Source organism: Eucalyptus grandis, chromosome 6 (genome assembly GCF_016545825.1).
Source record: "Eucalyptus grandis isolate ANBG69807.140 chromosome 6, ASM1654582v1, whole genome shotgun sequence".
NCBI classification, from domain to species: domain Eukaryota; kingdom Viridiplantae; phylum Streptophyta; class Magnoliopsida; order Myrtales; family Myrtaceae; genus Eucalyptus; species Eucalyptus grandis.
The window spans coordinates 46,775,027-46,797,154 of record NC_052617.1 but is presented as its reverse complement, the minus strand read 5'-3'; the positions used below and the strand labels follow the sequence as shown (position 1 = coordinate 46,797,154).

The 22,128-nt window shown below is 41.5% G+C and overlaps 2 protein-coding genes across 5 annotated transcripts; both read right to left on the bottom strand.

The window, feature by feature from the left end:
* Window positions 1-434: 434 nt before the first annotated feature.
* On the bottom strand, window positions 435-2,285 carry LOC104453734 (probable ribose-5-phosphate isomerase 2). The gene has a single exon (XM_018877789.2). The coding sequence runs from the start codon at window positions 1,559-1,561 to the stop codon at window positions 782-784; it is 780 nt and encodes a 259-aa protein (XP_018733334.1). The 5' UTR covers window positions 1,562-2,285; the 3' UTR covers window positions 435-781.
* A 4,862-nt stretch (window positions 2,286-7,147) lies between these two features.
* LOC104453733 (protein PIN-LIKES 2) lies at window positions 7,148-9,832 on the bottom strand. 4 transcript variants are annotated; one of them, XM_018877787.2, is made up of 3 exons: window positions 9,595-9,820; window positions 8,915-8,972; window positions 7,148-8,774 (listed from the first exon to the last, which is right to left on the bottom strand). In XM_018877787.2, the coding sequence occupies exon 3, from the start codon at window positions 8,701-8,703 to the stop codon at window positions 7,345-7,347; it is 1,359 nt and encodes a 452-aa protein (XP_018733332.2). In that variant the 5' UTR covers window positions 8,704-8,774; window positions 8,915-8,972; window positions 9,595-9,820; the 3' UTR covers window positions 7,148-7,344. The 4 variants fall into 4 exon arrangements, with proteins under 4 accessions (XP_018733332.2, XP_010066649.2, XP_010066648.2 ...); XM_010068347.3 differs by having other exon boundaries at window positions 9,642-9,820; XM_010068346.3 differs by lacking the exon at window positions 8,915-8,972 and having other exon boundaries at window positions 9,595-9,832.
* Between the last annotated feature and the right edge of the window lie 12,296 nt (window positions 9,833-22,128).

Genomic DNA, 22,128 nt, shown 5'->3' with positions numbered 1-22,128 from the left:
TACAACCTGTTTCGAACAGAAATTTTCCAGAAAGAGTAGAGGACCACATTCCTCTCCACAGGTTGAGAGACTTGAGAGTATTATTATGAGGCCGTTCAACGAGGACATCCACTAAATCAAATATGACCTTGACAATAGAAGGCACGACGCCATAACCAAAAGAACTAGGCTTATATGGCCCTGTATGCATATATATACATGTTTGCAGTCTTGAAATGAGCACAGAGATCTGAGACAATCCTAAACAGCACACAGGTTCTGAAATATGCCAAATTATACCTTGGACGGACTAGACCAAATGCCCATAAAAACCAGAATCATCCAAAAGAAAAACTTTCTAAAGCTCACTTATTTCACACAGCCACAAGAGAACTAAAACCCTCCAATCAAACAAAAGCAATGATAAAGTTGAATGGAAAGAAAATGAAGAGATCTTAAGTAAATAAAGCAGAACTTGCATTTAAAAGAGCGTGACTTTGGGTATACAGAAGCTTGTCAATCAGCTTTCCTAAGAAAGCCTTAAATATTCCAATGTCCCCCCTCCAGACAACAGCAAAATTTGAGTGGACTCTTGCCACATGCTGTTCTTCCTACCGTCCTATAGGAAAAAAAAAAAAAAAAAAAAAGGGAAAAAGTAAGAATCAAAAACTTGCCCTTCCCAACGATCACCAGCCAAAACTTCTGCCAGCTCGCCTAAACAATCCTGTATTTCGGGTTCCCAAACTAATAAATTTGTTAGAAATTGCCACTTCATTGTGGCGAACCAATTGGAACTACTTCACTATTTATCCAGCACCTCGACCCCGAGCTTCCCCGCCACGATCACGGTGGTCGCCATGTCGAGAAACATACCATGCTCGACGACTCCAGCCAGCCGCAGGATCGCGTCGCTCGCCGCCTTCAAGTCCCCAATGTCCTTCTTGAAGTACAAGTCCACAATGTAATTCCCGTTATCGGTCACAAAGGGCTTCTCGGTCTCCGGGAAAGTCCGCAGCTTGGCAGTGCACCCCGCATCCTCAAAGAGCTGCCGCAGCCTCCCGGCGGTGAACTTCCAGCAGAAGGGCACGACCTCAACCGGCATGGCGAGACCGCTGCCTCCCAGATACGGGACCAGCTTGCTCTCGTCGACGATGACGACGAACTTCTTGCACACCCCCTCGACCATCTTCTCCCTGAGCAGCGACCCGCCCCGCCCCTTGACGAGGTTGAGGTGGGAGTCGACCTCGTCGGCGCCGTCGATGGCCAAATCGAGGGACGGGTGGGCGTCGAGGTCGGAGAGCGGGATGCCGAGGGCGAGGGCCTGCTGGTGGGTCTGGGTGGAGGTGGGGACGCCGACGATGCCGGAGAGCTCGCCCCGGCGGAGGAGTTCGGCGATGCGGTCGACGGCGTGGCGGGCGGTGGAGCCGGTGCCGAGGCCGAGGACCATGCCGGAGCGGACGTACTCGACGGCCTTGTAGGCGGCAATCCGCTTGAGGTCGTCCTGGGTAAGGGCGACGGAAGGAGGGGGCAGGGCAGAGGAGGAAGAGGGAGGGGATTGAGGGGAGATCGCCATGGTCCTCATGCTGTACTGCCCGGAAAGCCGAACGCGGACTAAAAAGGGGAAAAGAATCAAGAAAATGCCCGGAAAGGAATGGGGACCCGGAAAGGGTAGGAAGGAAACTGGATAAGGGAATGAGGGTCGGTCACAAGAAGGAGAAGGGAGCGAGACCCATGATGGGAATCCAAGGGCGGAAGCCTCCGGTGAAGAAAGGAGGGATTTTTAAGAGGAAAAAGTAGGGATTTTTCCGGGGAGGCGGGAGATGGATATGGGAGCAGAGATTGTGTGGCGCTGGAGAGGAGGAAGAAGATAGGGTTTTTGGTGTTTTTCGGGGGGATGAGGAGGAAGGAGCGAGGAAGGAGAAGGAAACGTTCGGATCTCGGGAAAAAGCTGAGGAAAAAAGGAGTGATTTTTATTCCTTTTTAGGGGCGTGGGTTCTGCAGAGCAAAAGCGAGGGACGCCGCTTGCCCTTTTATACTGGCGATGGAGGGGAGGGATTGAAGATGAGAGAGAGAGAGAGAGCTTTCCCGCGGTGGGAAGCGGCAGATTCCTCGAAAGGAGGGGAGCCCAATCTCTCTCTCTCTCTAAGTCCCTCTCTCTCTCTAGTTCTCTGCTTTTCTTTGCCGGCGGCTGACGGTGGGGCTGCGCCGCGCCCGGTCTTTAGCGCGTGAGGGAGATAGCCCGTCTTTTTCTTTCTCTTTCTTTTAACGAGGGGAGCCCGGCCAGATCTTCTGATTTGCAGTTCTGGAATTTTCAAGAAATCTGGATTCCGTCTGCGGATAACAGATATAAATTCTTTTTAGATGTATGGAGGGTCTTGAGACTTCTTTAATCACCCTCCCATGGGAAGGTGGGGGATGATGAGCTCATCCAATCGCCAGGTAAGGGAGGGAGAGAGAGAGAGACGGTGTGTGCTGGGAAGTATGCGTGAGATAGGGTTTAGTGGGGTAGATTGAATGTATAGAGTCAAAAGTAAAATAGATGCTTTCCAGGATCACAGGAAGAAAAATAGCAAAGGAAGACCAAGTAAAAGATTGCAAATCACACCTTCACTGGTGTCGATAGGCTCGAATGATGTCCGCGTCCTAATTAGAATATAAGGTGTGTTCGAATCAAAAGTTTTGTTGAAATAGATACATTCTCGATAAAACACTCATTCATGTACCGAAATACAAAATCACAATCAATGATCGCACGAAGGAAAAATAGCAAAAGAAGACCAACTAGAAGATTGCATATCACACTTTCATTGGTGTGAAAGAGGCCCAAAACTACTCAACAAGAGAGGTAGTATACGTTGGGAAGTGTGCGTGCAATAGGGTTTAGTGGGGTAGATTGAATGTATGGAGAATCAAAAGTAAAATAAGCGCTTTCCAAGGTCACATGAAGGAGAATAGCAAAAGAAGACCGAGTGGAAGATTGCATATCGCACCTTCACCGGCATAAGTAGGCTGGAATGATGTCTAAGTCTTGATTATAATATAAGGCATGTTCAAGTCAAAGTTTTGTTGAAATGGATGCCTTCTCAATAAAATACTCATTCATGTACCAAAATACAAAATCACAAGGCCGCAAAAGAGTGTCACATTAGCGATCTCATTTGTCAACTCAATTCGAGCTCTTAATCCATCCATATTTACACATTTCTTAATTGCCAATTCTGTAATTTTCTTTGTACTTATAATATTATGATGATCACTAACGGAAGCCAGTGCAATGAAGACCTTTCTCCTCATTATTTGCTCTAGTGACCTATTTTTATACCATATGTCTTTCCTCAAAATAGCCAAAGCTATAAGCTCAAAGTTGGAGCTACCCTACCTACCTAGTAACCTAAATGAGCTAATAGGACTACATTCTTTATTTTAATGTATTGCTACTCGCACATCCAAATCCTCAATTTCCCTTTGTATCTTTTTTTTCCCGGAAGAGGAAATGCCTGAGGATGCCGAGTTCCATATCAACTTTAGATGAAGAAAGTTTAGGACTTATTCCAATTCAAGATGTCTTTTTTTCCCCCAAAATGACACCGAGGTCTGAATAGATAGATGCTCTTATTGTCCCTTTCTATCATTGATGTCATTTCGATAGCTTCTTTGGAAAACAAAACCATTATTGTACGAGTTATCTTAACTTGTGATTTAATCTTGTAGGAGACGTGATATCCCCCCGGAATATTGAAGAAAAATACCCTTTCCCTCTCTCTTTTTAAAAGTTGAACCCTTTGGTTTATATTATTTAATGACATGTCAATTCCCTAGGTTCGCACGCCTATTCCTGGTGTCAACTTTAAAACGTGTTCAAAGCTCCATCGACGGTGGTGGTCGTATTCCAATCTTGAACCGAACGTAGAATTCTCAGTACGCAATCTTCTAAAGAAGCAATATGTTGGTATGCCCTTTTCGAGCAAAGCTTCGGTGCAGCTTCCGCACAGGAAGAAAAAAAGAATGGTCGGAAGGGAGTCTCTCTCTCTCTCTCTCTCTCTCTCTCTCTCTCTGCTCCGACCTTGTCATTTTCCTTGCGACGCTGGGCCCGTGTAAACGGAATCGAAATCAACGTAAATCTTTGAGTGCTTCCCCTGTTCTTTTTTTAAAAAAAATATTTTAAAAGGGAGGGAACAAGGCATGGAGCATGGCACTAATGGCGATTCTCCGCATATTCTTTTTTACCTCGCCCCCTCCTCCTCTGCTTTTTCCGGTCCCAATCGGGTGCTTTATGCCCTTCTGATAACGCCACTGAATCCGCTTTCCTCGCTATAAATTATAATCACAAAGCTAAATCCCCTGTACCTGTCCTCTGTAGATATCGTCTTGTGTGCATGCGTGCTTAGTCATCGATGAGGCGATGGGGACGCCAATGGCTGTCCGAGGTCAATGAGAACGACGAGGAAAGGAACAAAGACCGGGTGGGGGCAGATCTCTTACTGTCCTGTTTCGGGCATCTTTTTCCCTGGGGAAGTCAAATTTCGCTTCGGCCACCATGGATGGTTGAGGACGACCATGGGTTTGGCCTGTTTATCGACAACCTCGTGCCAAAAGCACGCCCGAGGATTGGATGGATTGCGTCGTCAGTCGTCCGTCGTGTGTCCTGCGAGTGTCGTGCGGATCGAGCTTGTGAGATTGGTCGCCACCGTGACACACGCGCCGAGCTGACCGCGTTTGGCTAAAGTCCTCTGAGCAAAAAAGGGTTTTGACTAGGACCAGAGCAAGCCTTGGATGCGGTCTTTTCTGGTTTGGAATTTCGAGACACCCGTGCCTAACTAATTAAAGAGAATGAAATTTCCAATAGTCTTACAAAGTGTGTAATAGTTTCTTAAACTTTTTCTTATGTGATCTGTCTAATAAGCACGTTAAGAATGCCCATTGATAAGATCCGGATTGTTTACATCAAAATTAACAATCGAGGCACAATAAGAAGACAAAGACAATGAAGTTTTCGATAGTCTTACAAAGTGTGTAAGGGGTTTCTTATATTTTTTCTTACATGACCCATCTAATAAGCATGTTAATAATGCCTGTTGATAAGATCCCCATTGTTTACATCAAAATTAACAATCGAGGCGCAATAAGAAGATGGAATGAGAAAGAGGGTAGAGGCATGTTAGAGCAAAGGGTTTTTTCTTGGGACCGAAGTAGTTGGACCTTTGAGAGGCTGACTAATCAAAGAAACATTGAAGTTTTCAATAGTCTTATGAAGTGCGTGATTGGCTTCTTAAAAATCCAAAAAACTTTTTCTCATGTGACTTGTCAAATAAGCGTATTAAGGACGCTCGTTAATAAAATCCAGATTGTCTACGTCAAATTAACAATTAAGGCGTGATAAGATGATGGAAGATGATGGAACGAGAAAGAGGGTGGAATTGGTCTGAGGTTGGAATGTTATATTTTATCACTAGTAAGACGTGAGACGAGCAAGTCGGAAATATGTGGCTTGGCACTTGTAAACATGCATACCTTGGCATACTTGCACAATGACACCATAACTTTATTATGAATCTACCTTTGGAGTGCAAAAGAATAAATCTCCCATGTATTCATTTCACTAAAAATTTAATGATGATGAGAAATATTTTCTATAAAAATCATTTTTAAAGATAACGGTTAATTTTCATTTGTTTGGTCATTTAAAATAGTGATTTTCCTTGTCGTGGGGAAGTCATTTTCCCAAATCTAAATTTCTTTGTTTTCAATTGATGAAAAATATTTTTTTATTATCCAAAAATACTGAAAAGTCTAATAATAATTCTCCAAAAAATAAGTTTCCTTAAAACAAACGGACCCTAGAAATTAATTTAAAATGTTTTAAGTGTTTGTGCAGTGCGACATTCTGTCTGAAAAGTCCAACAAAATGGATTAGGGTACGACATTTTCCAAAAGGTGGATCAATCCGAGGAGCGACCGCACAACTTTCCAATGAGAAACAGATTATCTCCTCAGCCAAATTTAGCCTGAGATTCAGCCAAATAAATTGGTGCAAATTCCAATTAATATATATACACACACGGTTTGCTGCTTTTTAAATGTTTAAAAGATTATTCGTGATGCAACTTTATTAACCTAGAAACGATTTAGCTGAAGTAATTGTATGTATCAGCATTCTTGTCGTGCACTGCCACTAGTTAAAACATGAAAACACGCGACCCCACAACAGGAACATAAAGACCCCGCTGCTACAGCAGAGAACAAGTAATTTAAGCATTTGTACTAAGATCTTATAGCCCAGTTTTACATGCAATGCACAACTGCTTAACTTTTCCATCCTCCGCTTTGAAGTTTCAACCTGAACATACGCATGTCGAGGGCCTTCTCACAGTCCCGACGACCTAAACGCAATGAAATCGTTTTCGTCGGCGGCGTAGATCAAGGGAAAAAATCCAAGACTACTCTTGGAGGAGGGGAAGAGAGGTGCTTTGCCCAATATCTTACATGAGTGTTCTACTAGGCCTGAAACTCCTGGGCCAAGTTCAAACGACTGGCAGACCTTGAGAAACTGAGATGACTTGTGCAAATGGGACAACTTCAGCAAATGAACAGGCAACAAACACGAAATAGACACGTGGCCTCGCGTTCGCAGAGCTACTGTATACTTCTAGATCCGCTATATACGCCAGAAATGCAATCGATTTGACAAATGCGTAGCCCTTTCCATTGTTGAACATGGAAAAGAAATATCTCATGGTAGATGGATGTTATCTTCTACCAGAAGTTTCAAGATCAAGTACATATTCATACACAGGTGGCGAGTCGAAGTTTATGAAGTTAACAATTGTAAGATCAATACACCCAGATGGGTAATCATGCAAAGTCTACAATACTGTCAAACAATAGCACGTGGTACCGACAAAGGTTTATTTATAAAGTTTCAATAAACTTCGCCATCAGAAAGGTCCAAAAGATTTCACCATCCAAAGTCCAAAATATGTAGACCATATCACCATCGTCGCCTTTTTACTGGCTTTCTTTTCGCACAATAAAAAGGTTGTCCAATAGCTTAATGTACGTAAGGCTCAAGTAGAAGCAAGCTGAAGATCAACCGAAAGGATGTAAAGATGTAACACTTCAATGATCAAAAGGATGTGAAAAAGAAAACGGAATCGTCTGCACATTTATATTTCACCCATGAGCATTGGATTGAAAATCAACAGAAAGATTCATAAGATAACAACCTTACTTCATTACAATGCTAATAAGAGCATTGTCAGCTGTCATCATCACTCATCGATATTAATTGAGCACAGACTACATATCTAATTACAAAACCTGGCACAAATACTGATCACTAAGCATATTGACCTCTAGTTGCCTAAGTCATATGTATGAAAGAAGCTTAAAGTAGATGACAATATACAGAGACAGGGACAAGAGAGCAAACACATGCTGCCAAAACAGAAGTGCTGAAGCCTCTTGAACTGCATAACCTCTCAAGCTGGCTATTGCTCCCAAAAGAATGGCACTTGGAGTCGTGTATTGCAACAACAGAACAAACTTATACATCGCATCTCCATGGACAAGGAAATTTAGCTTATCAGCCAACGTCACAATACCTATCCCCAGGACTGGAAGCACCAACAGCCTCGCGACAGATATGCCGATAGTAGTTCGGAGACCAAGAGTTGAATCATTTGGACCCTCAGAAAGCATACCACCCAGAATAAGCATCACAGATGGAACCGTTGCCCCAGCTAAAATCTCTAAGCTATCAGTGACAAAAGATAAAGGAGCATCATATCCAAAGACAAAAGCTTTTATCTGAGGCACCATCCCAACAATAATTGCCAATAGTGAAGCGATAGTTGGGGGTTGAAGTATGTGCTGTATTGGTGTCTGTTCTGCGACAATTCTGATCCTCCTGACCATTCTTGGCTCAGCCAAACACCTGATCGACCGGGGACTACTATTACCACCAGTTTCACCACTGAGATCAATATCAGAGAGAGCGCCCTGCGAGACACTAGATATGCTGTTGAAAATCCTAGCAATGAAGGGTGTCTTTGAATGCTCAGTTTCCTTATCCTCGATGCCTGGCCATTCAGCATCCACAAGCAGAGGTCTGCTGGCATCATTAAGGGGTGGCTGTTCCTCAATCTCTATCCCTTCCTCAACAATCTCATAGAACTCCATTGGAGGCTCCATCATGTGGTAAACAAGAGTATAAACAAGGATTACTGCAACCCACTGAGCAAATGAGACGTAAGCTACCCCCCTTGAGTGGCAATGATCTCCAAATGGATTGTCCTTAGTATGACAGACAGATCCAACCACAGCAAGAGGTAGATTTCCCGTATTCCCGAATGCAGTCATAATTATGGTGAATCTATTGAACTGTGGGGGAGGTCGACATATAATGACCACTAGGTAACCTAGAATGCAACCAACAATGGTAGTCACCAACACATTGACAGGGATGAACCACCATTGCAAAATATTTTCAAGTGTCATGCTTTCACCCAGTTCGGTGAAGATAAGGCATGGCAAGAAAAGAGCAAATACAAGTTTGCTAAGAAGCTTAAACGTTGCCCTCGGAATAATTTGCTTTCTTGGATGTGCAAGAATCAGTCCTATAACCGTGAGGGACAGAAGTTTCATTAAGGGGATTATTGCACTTAGCACATCTTGGCCGCTGGATTTCATACCATCTTGGTATACTTCAGCTAGAACTCGAAACATCTTTTCTTCAAGTACCCTCCAGCTACCTCAAAATCAATGTTGCCGTATGGGTGAATCACCAGAATTTACCCCTGAAATGCATCAAATAAGAGAACCATTAAAAAAAGAATAAAAAAGTCTCTTGAAAGGAGCTGTTTCTAAGCTTTCGAAAGGACATTCATAGTCCGAAAAAGAAATCAATCAGACACCAGGAGGGTCAATGATTACTTACTCCAAATACAAAGCAAATATACAAAAATGCAGCGCCTTTGGTAAAGCTAAAGTACCTTCTGCAGATCAAAAACAGAGGGGCTAAAGTAAAACCCATTCACGAGTAAGATTAAAGATGTGATTGAATCAAACACTAACTAATAAACTCCAGCATGAATTGCAGTAACCGACCACCGTTGGGTTCAGGGTGTATTACAATCTCGCGAACGAATTGAAGCATAAACAACAAATAAATAAAAAATACGCGGATGGTGTGACTTCTGGTGATCTTAAACTTAGGTGTATGAAATTCACATGGATTCGTTTTGTCCCCTACAAATTCTTTATTTTTTTAATCCGCCGCCGAACAATTAATATAACTAGTGTACCCAAATCGAGGATATGCAGGACGAAAGAACTTATATATCATTTCCACTACACCAGAAGTGCGAGCAGAGTGTCGATAATCGATCTATATTCGCAATTCTTGTCACGAGCTGCGTCGCAGCGATTAAACCATCGTCGAACCCCAGAGAAACCCAGAGAGAAACAAAAGACCACCTTCCTCCCCGGACCGTGAATTACAAACAAAACGAGAACATTCGACGAAATTAACGTGCTTGAAACGAAAACTAATACGATCACCACCGCCGAAAAGGAAAAGAAGCAGCTTGATGAGTTCCGCAACACATCGACACCCACCTTACACAACGCCCGACCCAGAGAAACGGAGGGAAAGATGGAGAGACCTCGCGATACAGATCGAAAGAGGAAGGCCAAAGAAGCACAGCGAGCCGAAGCGGAGCGCGAGATTTCAGTTCTGCTTCATCAAGTTTTCTCCTTTATCTCCAAATTCGCCAGGCGGAAGGAAGAAGATAAAGATTTCACGAGACTCTTATTTTAGGGAAGAAAAAGGAGGAGAAAAAAGAAAAGGGAGTTTCAACTCCTTTTTTATTGATAGTGAGAGATTAAAAGAAAAAAGGAAAATTATTATTTTTGATTGGTCCGAAACTTTTGATCTTAGCCGATGAATGATTTCGCTTGTCGTTTCTCCAATGAATAGCTGAGGTACAAAGGAAGCTCCTGTCAATTGTGCCCTGGAAAATAATTGATTATTTTTAAACAGAAGAAATTTGAAAAAAAAATGTTATTTTCGAGTAGAAAAAAATGTTAATTGGACAAAAAATAAATAAATTGGGGAGATGGAGGAGGATTCAATGATGAACCTGGAGATGGAATTCAGAGCAGTGCACGTGCAGAGGTTCCGGCTCCTTTTTTTTTTTTTCGCGAAGGTTCCTACTTCTTTAATTCTCTATATAATGCATGTGCAATTTATTTAAAAATAATCATCTTATAATTTACAATTATGTAATGCAAGATTTTAATAGAAGCAAAGGGTGACGTATGCCGTGGCACTAAATAGATTTTTGAATTATTTTTTACCTTTGAATATTGCATTTATCGCAATAATGGAGAGTATGCCCGTCAAATGACTAGGTTGGATATAATTGAATTTGGATTGATTGAAAATGGTCTGGCCCAAATTAGCTAACTTTGCCCCTTTTTATGCAATGTAATCTTAATAACTTATACCTGGTCCAAACCTAATTGATCCTGACCTAACTCAGGGCTCTAATTTGTAGTAATTTTCCGCCTTAAATTGTAGCATCTCGAGAATAGGCAACTTTATGGACTAACGGCTTCTGGAATCACTGAGGGACCTCAGGTGATTAGGTGTGATCGTGGATTATGACTTCGCGCTGCATACGAGCAACATGGAGCTATGCCTAGGTGCCATGCTGATATGGATAGGGTTTGGGTTTTAATTACAAATCTTCATATTGTTTTATCTCGGTACTTGTTGACACCCAAAATTGATCTTGTCATTACATGCTGGTCACAAGGGAAAATGTGCCAAAAGTATATTGCAATCATGTGTATATCACGTGGGTAGCAATTGATACGTGCTTAACTATCAATGAGCATAAGGATAAGTTCTCAATGATCGATGGCAATAAAAGAAAATGCCACGTGTCTAGTTGTTGAAATTACGATGACTAACAATTGATGGCCGCCCAGATGGATTTTCATCCCTATTTTTTCAATGAAAACACTTTAGATATTATGCGGGACGCTAAGATAGTAGGCACTAAAGGAGCGCAATATGGAAGAGTAGCTGCCATTTGAAGACTCAATCATGGAACGGTCATCGATAACCATATGCCCCCCCAGAGTATGATCAAGATGGTTGTATGAAAGAAGGGTGAACTAAATTGTGAGAAAAAAGGAGCGTATCTAAGAGTGGTTACTAAAGGATACACAATGGCTAAGTGGTTACCAATTTTTCACTATAAAGACCATCACTCAAGAAACCTCCCACCATATTAATGAAAATATTATCTATTTATCTTAACTTTTCTTGTACTACATTTTACTTTCCCTAGCTATAGCTTTCACAGTCCCGTTGTCGATTTGATTCTAACTTTTTTTATATTATGATAATGATCATTGATTAAATTCCGGCATTATATCTGTAACATCCTCAATTTTAACCCTTACTTTAGTTCCAATTAGTAAACTAAGGGTTGTATGCCGTGTCACACCCCGAACCCCGAGCGCGCGCACATCCCACTAAGATCGGTCAAATATGCGACATCCTAGGATATGTCGCCGACCCATTCATTTTATTACGCATGCGGAAGCGAAACAAATCCCCTGACAACATTTAACTTGGGATAGAAAAGCATGCAATCAATCACAATACCAAACACTCATTTACAAACAAAGAGGGTTTAAATACAACACTGAACTATCTACAAAATATACGAGCTCGACTTAAGGGGAACTATCCTAAAACCAACTAGCAGAACACGATCTCCAATCCTTATGACTTCGCTTCTGCAACTCCTCAAGACCAACCAAGGCTATCTAGCCGCTCCATCCACTAGGGACCTGAAATTGTAATCCCCAAACCGGGATAAGACAATGTCTCAGCAAGTTCAAACCCCTAAACCCCTATTAAAAAGAAAATACGCTCCGGGTGGCCTAGCCACAACATCAAGAAGACTTACCTTGCATTAGTCTTCATCTGCAAGTTAGCACAATTTATATAATTCAACCACGTGCAATTATGATAACCAAACAACTGTGGCACAATTATATTATCAGAACAATTCAATCACTTGGATCGTCTCGGCGATCAATCGACTCGGCCAATTACATGTCATTCTAGCAAATCAATCACTACCTCCAATCACGACTCTACAGGTAAGTCTAACATTTAGTGGTAATCACGGCCCTACTCGGCAAAATTAGAATTAGTGGCATCACGGCCCCACTCGGCACAACCTTTAAAAGGTGGTAGATCCCGGCCCAATGGGCACGACCTCTAATAGGTGGTAATTCACGGCCCGGTTGGGCGCGACCTTTATCAGGTGGCAATCCATGGCCCCACTAGGCGCGACCTTTATCAGGTGGCAATCCACGGCCCCACTGGGCGCGACCTTTATCAGGTCACGGCCCCACTGGGTACGACCTCTAATAGGTGGTTAATCACGGCCAATCTCCCATCAATTTCCACACTTAGAATTTTATAAAGAATCCCTATTTATCGCAATCACACTCAATTTGCCACAACCAATCATCAATTTCAAATTCTAAATGCACAACAACGAGCTCGCACGAAATTCTAAGAGAATAAGGTTCGACGAAATTCTCGAAATTTAATAAATAATTAAATTTATTCCGAAAATTAATTAAATAATAATATCTATATTTTTCGCAATCCACACTCAATTTATAATATCCAACCATCAATTTCGAAATCCGAATACACAGTAGCGATCGGCACGAAGTTACGAGCAAGGGGTCAAAAATATTTTTCTATTTTTTTTATAAATAATAATATTTTAATAATTTCGGATTATAATATAATATTATAATTTCCAGAATTTCGAATCAATTAAATAACTCAAAATTAAAATCCTATTATGTCCCATTAAGGTTTATTATTAAATAAACTCTCTTAGCATTTAATTAAATATGCTTTAAATTAAACAAACATCTTAATCTAATTCACAATTAAATAAACTAAACTAATCACCTAAGCTTACTTAACTTAGGCTAAGCACACTTAGGCATTATTAATTGTCTAATCAAGATTTAGTGAGTTAAACTCACCCGATTAGTGAGCCGAGCGAACCAAAACGACGAGGATGACGCGAGGATCGACTTTCCTCAAGGCGGGCCGAGCATCCGGGCTCGGGAAGGCGGCCAAAACGGGCCAAACGTCCGCTGCCATACCCATTTTCTGCAACTATTGATTTGGGGCAGGAGGAGGCGGTTCCGGCGTCGGTTAGGCGGAGGAATGGGGCGGCAGCTCGACGGTGGCTTGGACGGGCGAGGCGGCGGCCAGGCGGGGCCTCACGGTGGCCGGAGGTGGCTGAATCGCGGCCTATGCTGGCCTGCGAAGTTGCTAGAGACGAGGGTGAGCAGGGATGACGGCGGCGAGAGGCGGGGACGCGCGAGTGGCGCGGGGCAGACGCGCGGCGGCGGCTATGGACGAACGGCGAAGGGCGATAGCGTTGAGCAACCAAGTGAGCGGCAAAGGGGCGTGCGAGCTGCTGGCCTGCTGCTGTGCGGCGAACGAGGGGAGAAGCGGCGGAGAGGCGAGCGGGTGAGGCGTGCGGACAGGCGGCGACGGTGGCGGTGAGCGGCTCCGGCGCGACGGCGAGGCGGCGAGCTCCGGCGACAGGCGTGCGGGCGTTGAGCTCGGCTGGCTTCCGGTCGAAGCTCCCCACTCTCTCTCCTCCAAAGTCTAAAGGAAGAAGATGATGTTGATGGGTCATCTTTTCAAGAGCCAATCCCCACCGTCCACTTGTCAAGATCTCAACCCTTGGCCTCAACCACCATGGCATCATCCCATGTCATCTTCCACTAATTCAAATCCTCCACAACATTTTCCAATGGGTCCATTTTATTTTTCCGCCGGGGCATGAAATTTTGTACATTAATTTCTTTAATTCCATTCATTCTCTCCCAATTGAGTCTAATTAAAATTCATAAAATTATCCCATGATCCTAATAAGATGTGTGACATAACCAAGCTTCCAACTTCTAAATTCAATCCCAATTTTTACGGTTGAATTCAATCTGGTGCGATTTTAGCACGCCTAACTTATCGGGTAGCTTTTAGGGAAATTTTCTTGCATCCGACTTGAGGGTGATCAGTCCCCAAGTTTGACGCGTTAAAATCTCTTAATTGCTTCGTCCAATAGGCTAGTCCTCTCATGAGTGGCCAACTCCGAGAGACGAATTATATGCACAGATGAAATGCCCGACTTAATTAGCTGAAAATAGAATTAGAAAAATCGGGATGTCACATGCCGAGGTTAAGAATAGACCATAAGTCAACACGAGGATCGGTTATGAGCCAATTAGCTATTTAGAATAGGCAACTAAAGAATCGATTATACTTGGATAAAGTATTCGATCATGGGTAGGTTATTCAACCGTAAGGATCAGTCGTGGGATAATCACTCACATATCGATCAATGGATAGTTATGGATCAATTATGCACAATCGTATACCGGTCACAGGTGATTCTGCACGATAATTATACTAGTTATGGATGAACATGAATGGATTTAATGTGATTGTGTGTCGAGATGGATCAATCGATCATTGATCAAATAAATTTAATGTGGATCAATCTCGAATTGACCATAGATTGTGGCGCAGAACCCTAGACTAGTCACAAGTTCAACCCTATGATCAGTTGACTAGCTCAAGGATTGGACCTTGGACCCATCCGAGAGCCCCTTTTACACAGTAAAAGGAAATTCCAAATTTGGTTTCGCCAAATAAGCTCGGTTATGTCTAGCTTTATCTTATAATGGTTTAGGTACAAACCTCGGATTAAATAAGGTAGTCGATTGTGGTTAAACTCAAATAATTTTCATTCAATGAGATGGCTTTCAATTTAGCTTCTTTCCAATGAATACATTTATTATTTTAAAAGCCAATAATTAATGAAGGGATTGGTTATAGTCATCATAACAAGCCATTAATGAAAAAGATGACTCATAAGTTTAGGTGTATAGTCATCATGACAAGCCATAATGAAGGAGGTGAGTCACAAATTTATGTGTCCCTAAAGAATTTAGGCTATGATGACTTGGAAGACAAGTTCTCTCCAATTTTAAATGCTTAATGAATCACTGGCCTAAAAGAATTAATGAGGGATGGTCTTGAAAAACCATTAGGGGCACCACTTCATCCTCCATAGACTTGCCAAGTTTGGTTTCTTAAGTTCCTACTTTAATTTTCAGTTTTCGAAACTATTACATCCTCATGAATTTTAGATTTTATAGAGCTTCTTGTAGTTCGAATTGAAGAAACTTCCTTAATGAAAGTTGTTCAAACATCTTGATCTACAACATAGTTGAAGTTCAAATTTTTCTAAGATGAAATAGTTGGTATGAAAGCCTAACAATTTACCATGTTAAACCTGCCCAATACAATAAAAATAGTGACATGTTTGTCTTCTCGATTTTTTATAAAATTTTTCCTTTCAAATTTAGACATGCTTCATTCACAATAGTAGACATCAATGTCTATAACATATAAAAATTCCAAAGTGTTCTATGAAAATTTAGATTTCGAAATGGGTTTTTATCTGTGGTCATTGAATTTGTTTGACGGACGAACGGCTAGGTTGCCCTTGGTGATTTGCTGCTCTTTTCATAGAATGAATTTAGACTTAGCTTCCTCATGAAAAATATTTTTTAAGGTTGTCTTTACAACATACTAAACTTTTATAATTTTTTGAGATTGTTTGACAAGATAATAACATTAATTTTGAAAGTTACTCAAAACTATTTTTCACTTTAGAGTCTTTATTAATAGGAGGGCTACACGCCCAACTTGAGGAGCAAGTCAATCTAGAGTCTTCTAGGCCTAAAGCTAAATATGCATTAAATATTTTTGGACCTTAATATATTAATGCTAGGTTGAGTCATATGTTTAGGTGTCCCTAATTATTTAGGGCTAGTCATTTCCCTAAAGTGAGACTTGAAGACCAAGTTGCCTTCCAATTAATGCATTCCTTTAATGTTTCTTGACTTGAGACAAATTGAAATGCTCATCATAAAGTGTTTCCCTATAAATAGAGGCATTCCCCTCCCATTTCCACACTATCTCCTCTTCCTCTCTCACTCTCACAACCTCACTCTCACCGTCGCCCTCTCTTTCTCGTGGCCGCACCCTTCTTGCCTATTTGCTCGCTTGCATATTGCTCAATCACCTAGGCCGCCCCTTGAGGTGTTGTATGTAGAATCTATAACTCTTGACTAGGGCGTTAGCCTACGTTGTCAAGTTTAATTATGTGCTCACCTATATAAGTTGTGTGTATATTATAATGTATTTTTTATATGGTTTGCTCATATTTGCATGCTTGAATGCATTCATAACCTAGGATGAGGTTGAGATTCGCTTGACTTTAAATCGACGTCAAGCCACAATCGCTTAAACTCACGAGGCCATGGATTTGCATTGAGGCATGTGGGTTCCAAGTTTTGTTGGGTGCCAACATCGCCTGAGGCCATGAGGTCTTGGATATGCATTGAGGCGTACTGGTTCCAAGTCTTGTTTGGTATGAGGATCGCCTAAGCCCATGAGATCTTGGTAACGGCATTGAAGCATGCTGGTTCCAAGTTTTGTTTGATATGGGGATCAACCTAGGCGTGCAGTTCAAGCCAAGAATAAAAAATCGTGCCCGACATATTATATAACATGATGTTGAAAGTCATGACACACTCACTTGAATGAGCACGCTCTTTAGCCTTGTATACATCAGCTGAGATGAAAAAAAAAACCGGCTTATATGATGTATCACGTGTGATTACTTGATGAAGATAAGAAATGTCGTCACCTTGGTGGTGACAATGCCTCTACGCTAACAGGATGCCTGGGTTTAGGCCGGAAGCCTTGGGAAGCTAGTTGAGAAGTTTTAGTCAAGCCGAGATGCCCTGGTCAAGTTAAAAAGCACAACATGAAGTTGGAAGCCTTGATTGAGCCGAAAGGACTTAGTCAAGCAATGACAAAGTTAAATGAATATTTTATGCATGCTGGTATATGTATAAATATGATATATTGATGTGTTCATTGATAAGCTGAAGGTAAGCATGTATTGAAATATGATGTACTGGACATCTGCATGTAGTCGAAGTATAGCAATAAGTTTGCTATTAATTTGCCATTGATATTATATTGCGAGTGTTATACCAACTAGATTTTGATAATACAATGTTCTCTTAGTAGAAAATTAGGAGGTTTACTTACTTAGTCTATGAATCACCCTGTTGTTTTTCAAAATTATAGGCATGGAAGTCTCACACTAGTTCTGGAGTTACAGTCTCATTAAAGAAGCTAAGATTCTCTTGACCTTCTTCAACGTAGAATATGTAGTGGTTGTAAATATAACGGCTCATGACAAAAGGACTTGTAAATATAACTGATGTACTTGTGTATTTACAAGTTGTGATTTTCCTTAGCTACTTGATTATTCTATTGTCTAGGAGATGGTTGTTGTACACGCTTTTGCATGCTCTTAATGAAAAAATAAAAGAAACAGGATGGCGACGCATCTGGGACATCGCAAAATGACCTTCATCACTCTTGATCTTGGTGATGAAGTTGGGGTCATTATTGTATCTCACTATTTTAGTGCATCATCCTTGATTAAATTCTGACGTTATATCTTATTATTCTGATGTAGTGTCATCGATTGAATTTCGGTATTACGTTATATTGCTCTTAATTTGTACCATTAATTGAATTTCAGCAGAGTTCAAGTCTAGTCTTGTAACTTACGAACTTTGTTGTTGATTAAATTACACCTTAACTAGAGATTGTAGGCATTGCTTGGATCAAAGAAGTTAAATTTGATAATGCATGAAATATCCTTTGTTTGAAGTTGGCATGAACCCCGTCCCTTTCTAACAAAAATTGAAGAACGACTTTCAATGGACGATATTTTGTTACGAGAGCATTTCCAATGAAACAATACTAAAAGTTTGATCTTATTTAGTAGAAAAAAACATGTTTTAAAGATAAATATGACATAAACTTTTACTTTTGTAAACACTAAAAGGTTTAAATATACTCAAAGATTTAATATACTCAGACTTATCATGAATTTTAATGTTAAGAAAGAAAATAAAGAAGTGTACCAAATATTAACAAAAACATAGGCCCAGACAATTTATATAGGAAATCTAAAGGTTGGCAAATTAAAAAAACAAAAACAAAACATTGAGCAAAAGCAAGAAGTTCCATAGTGGCAAATGCTCTTGAAGGGTGTAGCTAGGAGTGATTGGTTAACACCATCGAACCAGAAATTGTCAATTAAGGACTAGTTTAAAAAATTAGGACCAAAAATCGCCTACAATCTGATTCTTAGGTAGGTCCATGAAACCAATCGAAATGTCCCCACTTCAAAAGAGGTGAGAGGGAATCAATTTTTATTGTGGAACTGATAATCGTCCATTAAAAACTGATGGTTTTATTTATAGTGATGGGCCTAAGTTGGCCCGTCCGCCCATGTTGGGCCTAAAAGCCCGGCCCACGGGATTAGGGCCCATAGATGAAGGGGTACGTTTCTTTTCATTGGAGGAACGTATATAAGGGATGAAAGAGAGAGAGAGGAAGACACCCGTTGGCATAACGAACGTACGCTCGTCTTTCCTCTCTCCCTCCAAAAGAAAACCAAAAAGGTTAAGGTGACGCCGTCTTCCCTTCAGGGCCAATTGACGTAATCGGATCGAACATGATCGGTTTCTCTTCCTCAATCTTTAGCATTGGTGTTTAATCTGTGGTTAACAAGGTACGCTCAAATCTGTGGTGTGCTTTACGATCGGGGATACATGATTTTCCCGGGCTTTTCTTCCGCATTCGTTTTAGGGGTTCGATTTAGTGTCGAATCCGGTTTTTGGGGAATCAGTTAATCCCAACAATGGTATCAGAGCCCTAGTTCATGTTTTCCCGACCCCTTTGATGTTTTATGATTGATTTTTGTGAAAATATTCGGCTAACATGGATCGGGCGAGAAATCCCGACACCCGAGCACTGTTCATCCATTTTTTTTTTTTTTTTTTCGAGTTTCCATAAGTCGAAATCAATTTCTGAAGGTATAGGGTGAAAGGGCTCGTCAAGACGAAGTCCGTCGACGGTCGACTGCCGCCGGGAGACGCCGCACGCGCACACACGCGCGGCCAGAAGCCGCTGCACGTGGGCGCCACGCGTCGGAAGCGCTAGCTCCGCCAGCGCGTGCGCCACACGCGCCGGTTGGCGAACCGGTATGTGCGCGCCGGCGACCGGCACACGCCGGTCGGCGAACCGATGCGTGCACGTCACGATAACCGTCACCGGGATGACATCATCGATGACGTCATCGCCGATGACCGTTGGACGGCGGTCATCGGCCGGCGAACCGATGCGTGCTGACGTCACGATAACCGCCGGGATGACGTCATCGGTGACGTCATCGCCGATGACCGTTGGACGGCCGATCATCGGCCGGCGACCCGACCCGACCCGCATGGAGCCCGGCGCATGCCGCACACGTACCGGCTGACGTCTGCGTGACGTCAGCCCACGCATGCACGCGGCACGTGTGGTCGGTTCGTCTGACCGGCCGACCGGCCCAATCGGTTCGACCGGCAAGCCCGATGACCGGCGACCGTTGACCGGCGTTGACCCGTTGACCGTTGACCAATGATCGATTTAACGACCGACGACCGTTGACCGACGACCGACGACCGTTGACCGTTGACCCGAAAAAAAAAAAAAAAAAAGAAAAAGAAAAATGAATTTGTTTCTTTTTCAATTATGTCTGTGTGGGTTAGAGGTAATCCATTTTTTATTCTGCATTTGTTGCATGAATCATGGAAAATTATGTATTTTTCATTTTGTTTATTGTGGATTATAAGTGATCCATTTTTAGTTCTGCATTTGTTGCAGGAACTATGATACGTTATGCACGGATACCTGCAATCCCGAGAACGGACGAAGGAAAAGCAAGACTTAAAAAGCTGATGATAGAGTTAGCTGATTGTTGATGGCATGACGGTGATTTAGTATTACACGTGGTCAAGGTCAATAAGATGATACAGGAAATCATCTTGAATGGTTATCTTATGCCGGATTTTGAGAAGGTGCCGGCTTTGATGAACACTCTTCCACCTGAATGGCAAGTAGTGTTAGATCGGCTATGGGAGGTCAACGTGGTCTCGGGTTATAGGAGGCTAATGGTAGCTTTTGTTAGAGAGTACTATAGGGTTAAGTTAACCAAAACTTCAACCCTTAGATTGAGCGCCACATGGTGTAGAGTGAATGCGCCTTGGAGGCGACATGAGAGCTCTCCAAAAGTTTTTTCATTATTGGCAAATGTGCCTATAAATTTCTTAGATATTTTGACTGATAGATTAGAATGGACATTCTCCATTTATTTCTTAGATTAGTTTGAGATGTTTTTTAAGTGTGAATATCTCTTTCTATGTTGATATTTCTTCTTTGAATATATTACTTAGTGTAATTGATTGTTGTATTATGTGAAAGCATTATTATTCTATTTGATGTTAGATATTATTTGCTTTATGTTATTGTTGAGTGTTGTGGGTAGTTCATAGAAGTTTTTGTAACTTCATAAAATTTATTTTGCATAAGACAATTATATTAATAATAGTTTTAAGTTAGGATTTTTGGAGGATGATTGGAAACGTAGTGACATTTTGATTCTGAAACCTTCCTTGAAATTATTCATTGATATGATGGGTCTGTGCAAAGTGGATGCATAAATGATAGGCATTAATTATTCGTGCATATATGTCTGATGTGTTCAGATCGATGGTTTCAGCAACTAAGAACGTAATTGCTGATATGAACGGCAACAATTGTGAAATATTGAATATGAAGATTCAATATGTGCTGGAAAAGCAAGAAGCACTAGAAGCTCTTGACCATGTTATGGAAGATCTTGAGGATGCTGTGCGCCACCTTGAGCTGGTAGAGGACCGCTTAACGGCATGTGAGCCGAAAATAGATATTTGTAATGCTAGTTCTAGCTCAGAAAGAGCTTTGAGTTCTAAGCGCAAACGTATTGATTCATTCAATATGTGGGAATGCAAATGATCAAGTCCTTATTGCAAGAGATCAAGAGTTAACCAACACAAGAGAGGAAAACGTCCTCAAGTGAAGAAAATGTCAAGAGTGAGGTGTTACAATTGTGACAAGAAATGTCACTATGCTCGCGATTGTCGTCAGCCAAAGAAGGTAAACACCTCTTGTACATTTGAGAACTTTGCTTATGTGTCAAGTTCTGTATTATTGGCTGAATCCAATTCTTTGTGGATTGTAAATTCAAGAGCGACAGACCATGTAGCAAATGATAAAGAATTCTTCGTGGAATTCCGACGAGTACCAATTGGAATTAAGTGGATCTATGTAGGATATAACTCTAGAGATGAAGTTAAAGGGATTGGCACCTGCCAATTGAACATGCGTGGTGGACGCACCTTGTTCCTACATGATGTTCTATATGCCCCGGAGATTCGTCGAAATTTAGTGTCTGTTTTGGTGTTGGTTAATCTTGTTTTTTAAATATGAACTTCCATAATAGAGGTGTAGATTTGTATTTGGATACAAACTACTATGCTTGTGGTTATTTTCTAGATGGTTTCATTGACTATGTTAATGCAAATGTTTGTTATTCCCTTCTCACATCTCCTAATTCATTTGATAATGATGTGAATATGTGGCATGCTAGACTTTGTCATATTGGCCAACAACATATGAATAGACTTGCCAAAGAGGGCTTGTTGAGCAACATTGAAAAAGGCGATTTGCTAATATGTGAGCATTGCCCAGTAGGGAAAAAACGACAATGAAACCATTTTAGATTAAGGAGAAATGGATTCATGCAATGAAAGAAGAAATGGAGTCGATGAAGTCAAACCAAGTTTAGGAACTAGTTGATCTTCCAAAAGAACGCAAAGCTATTGGGAACAAGTGGGTTCTCAAAATAAAGCGTAAAGCTGATGGCTCGATATAAAGGCATAAGGCTCGACTTGTGGCGAATGGGTATAATCAACAGGAATGAATTGATTATAAAGAAACATTTTCTCCTATAGTGAGATTTACCTCAATTCGCATAATTCTGGCAATAGTGGTTAGTATGG

Coding starts and splice junctions, on each gene's coding strand:
- LOC104453734 (XM_018877789.2), bottom strand. CDS start 1,561: ATGAGGACCATGGCGATCTCCCCTCAATCCCCTCCCTCTTCCTCCTCT.
- LOC104453733 (XM_010068346.3), bottom strand. CDS start 8,703: ATGTTTCGAGTTCTAGCTGAAGTATACCAAGATGGTATGAAATCCAGC.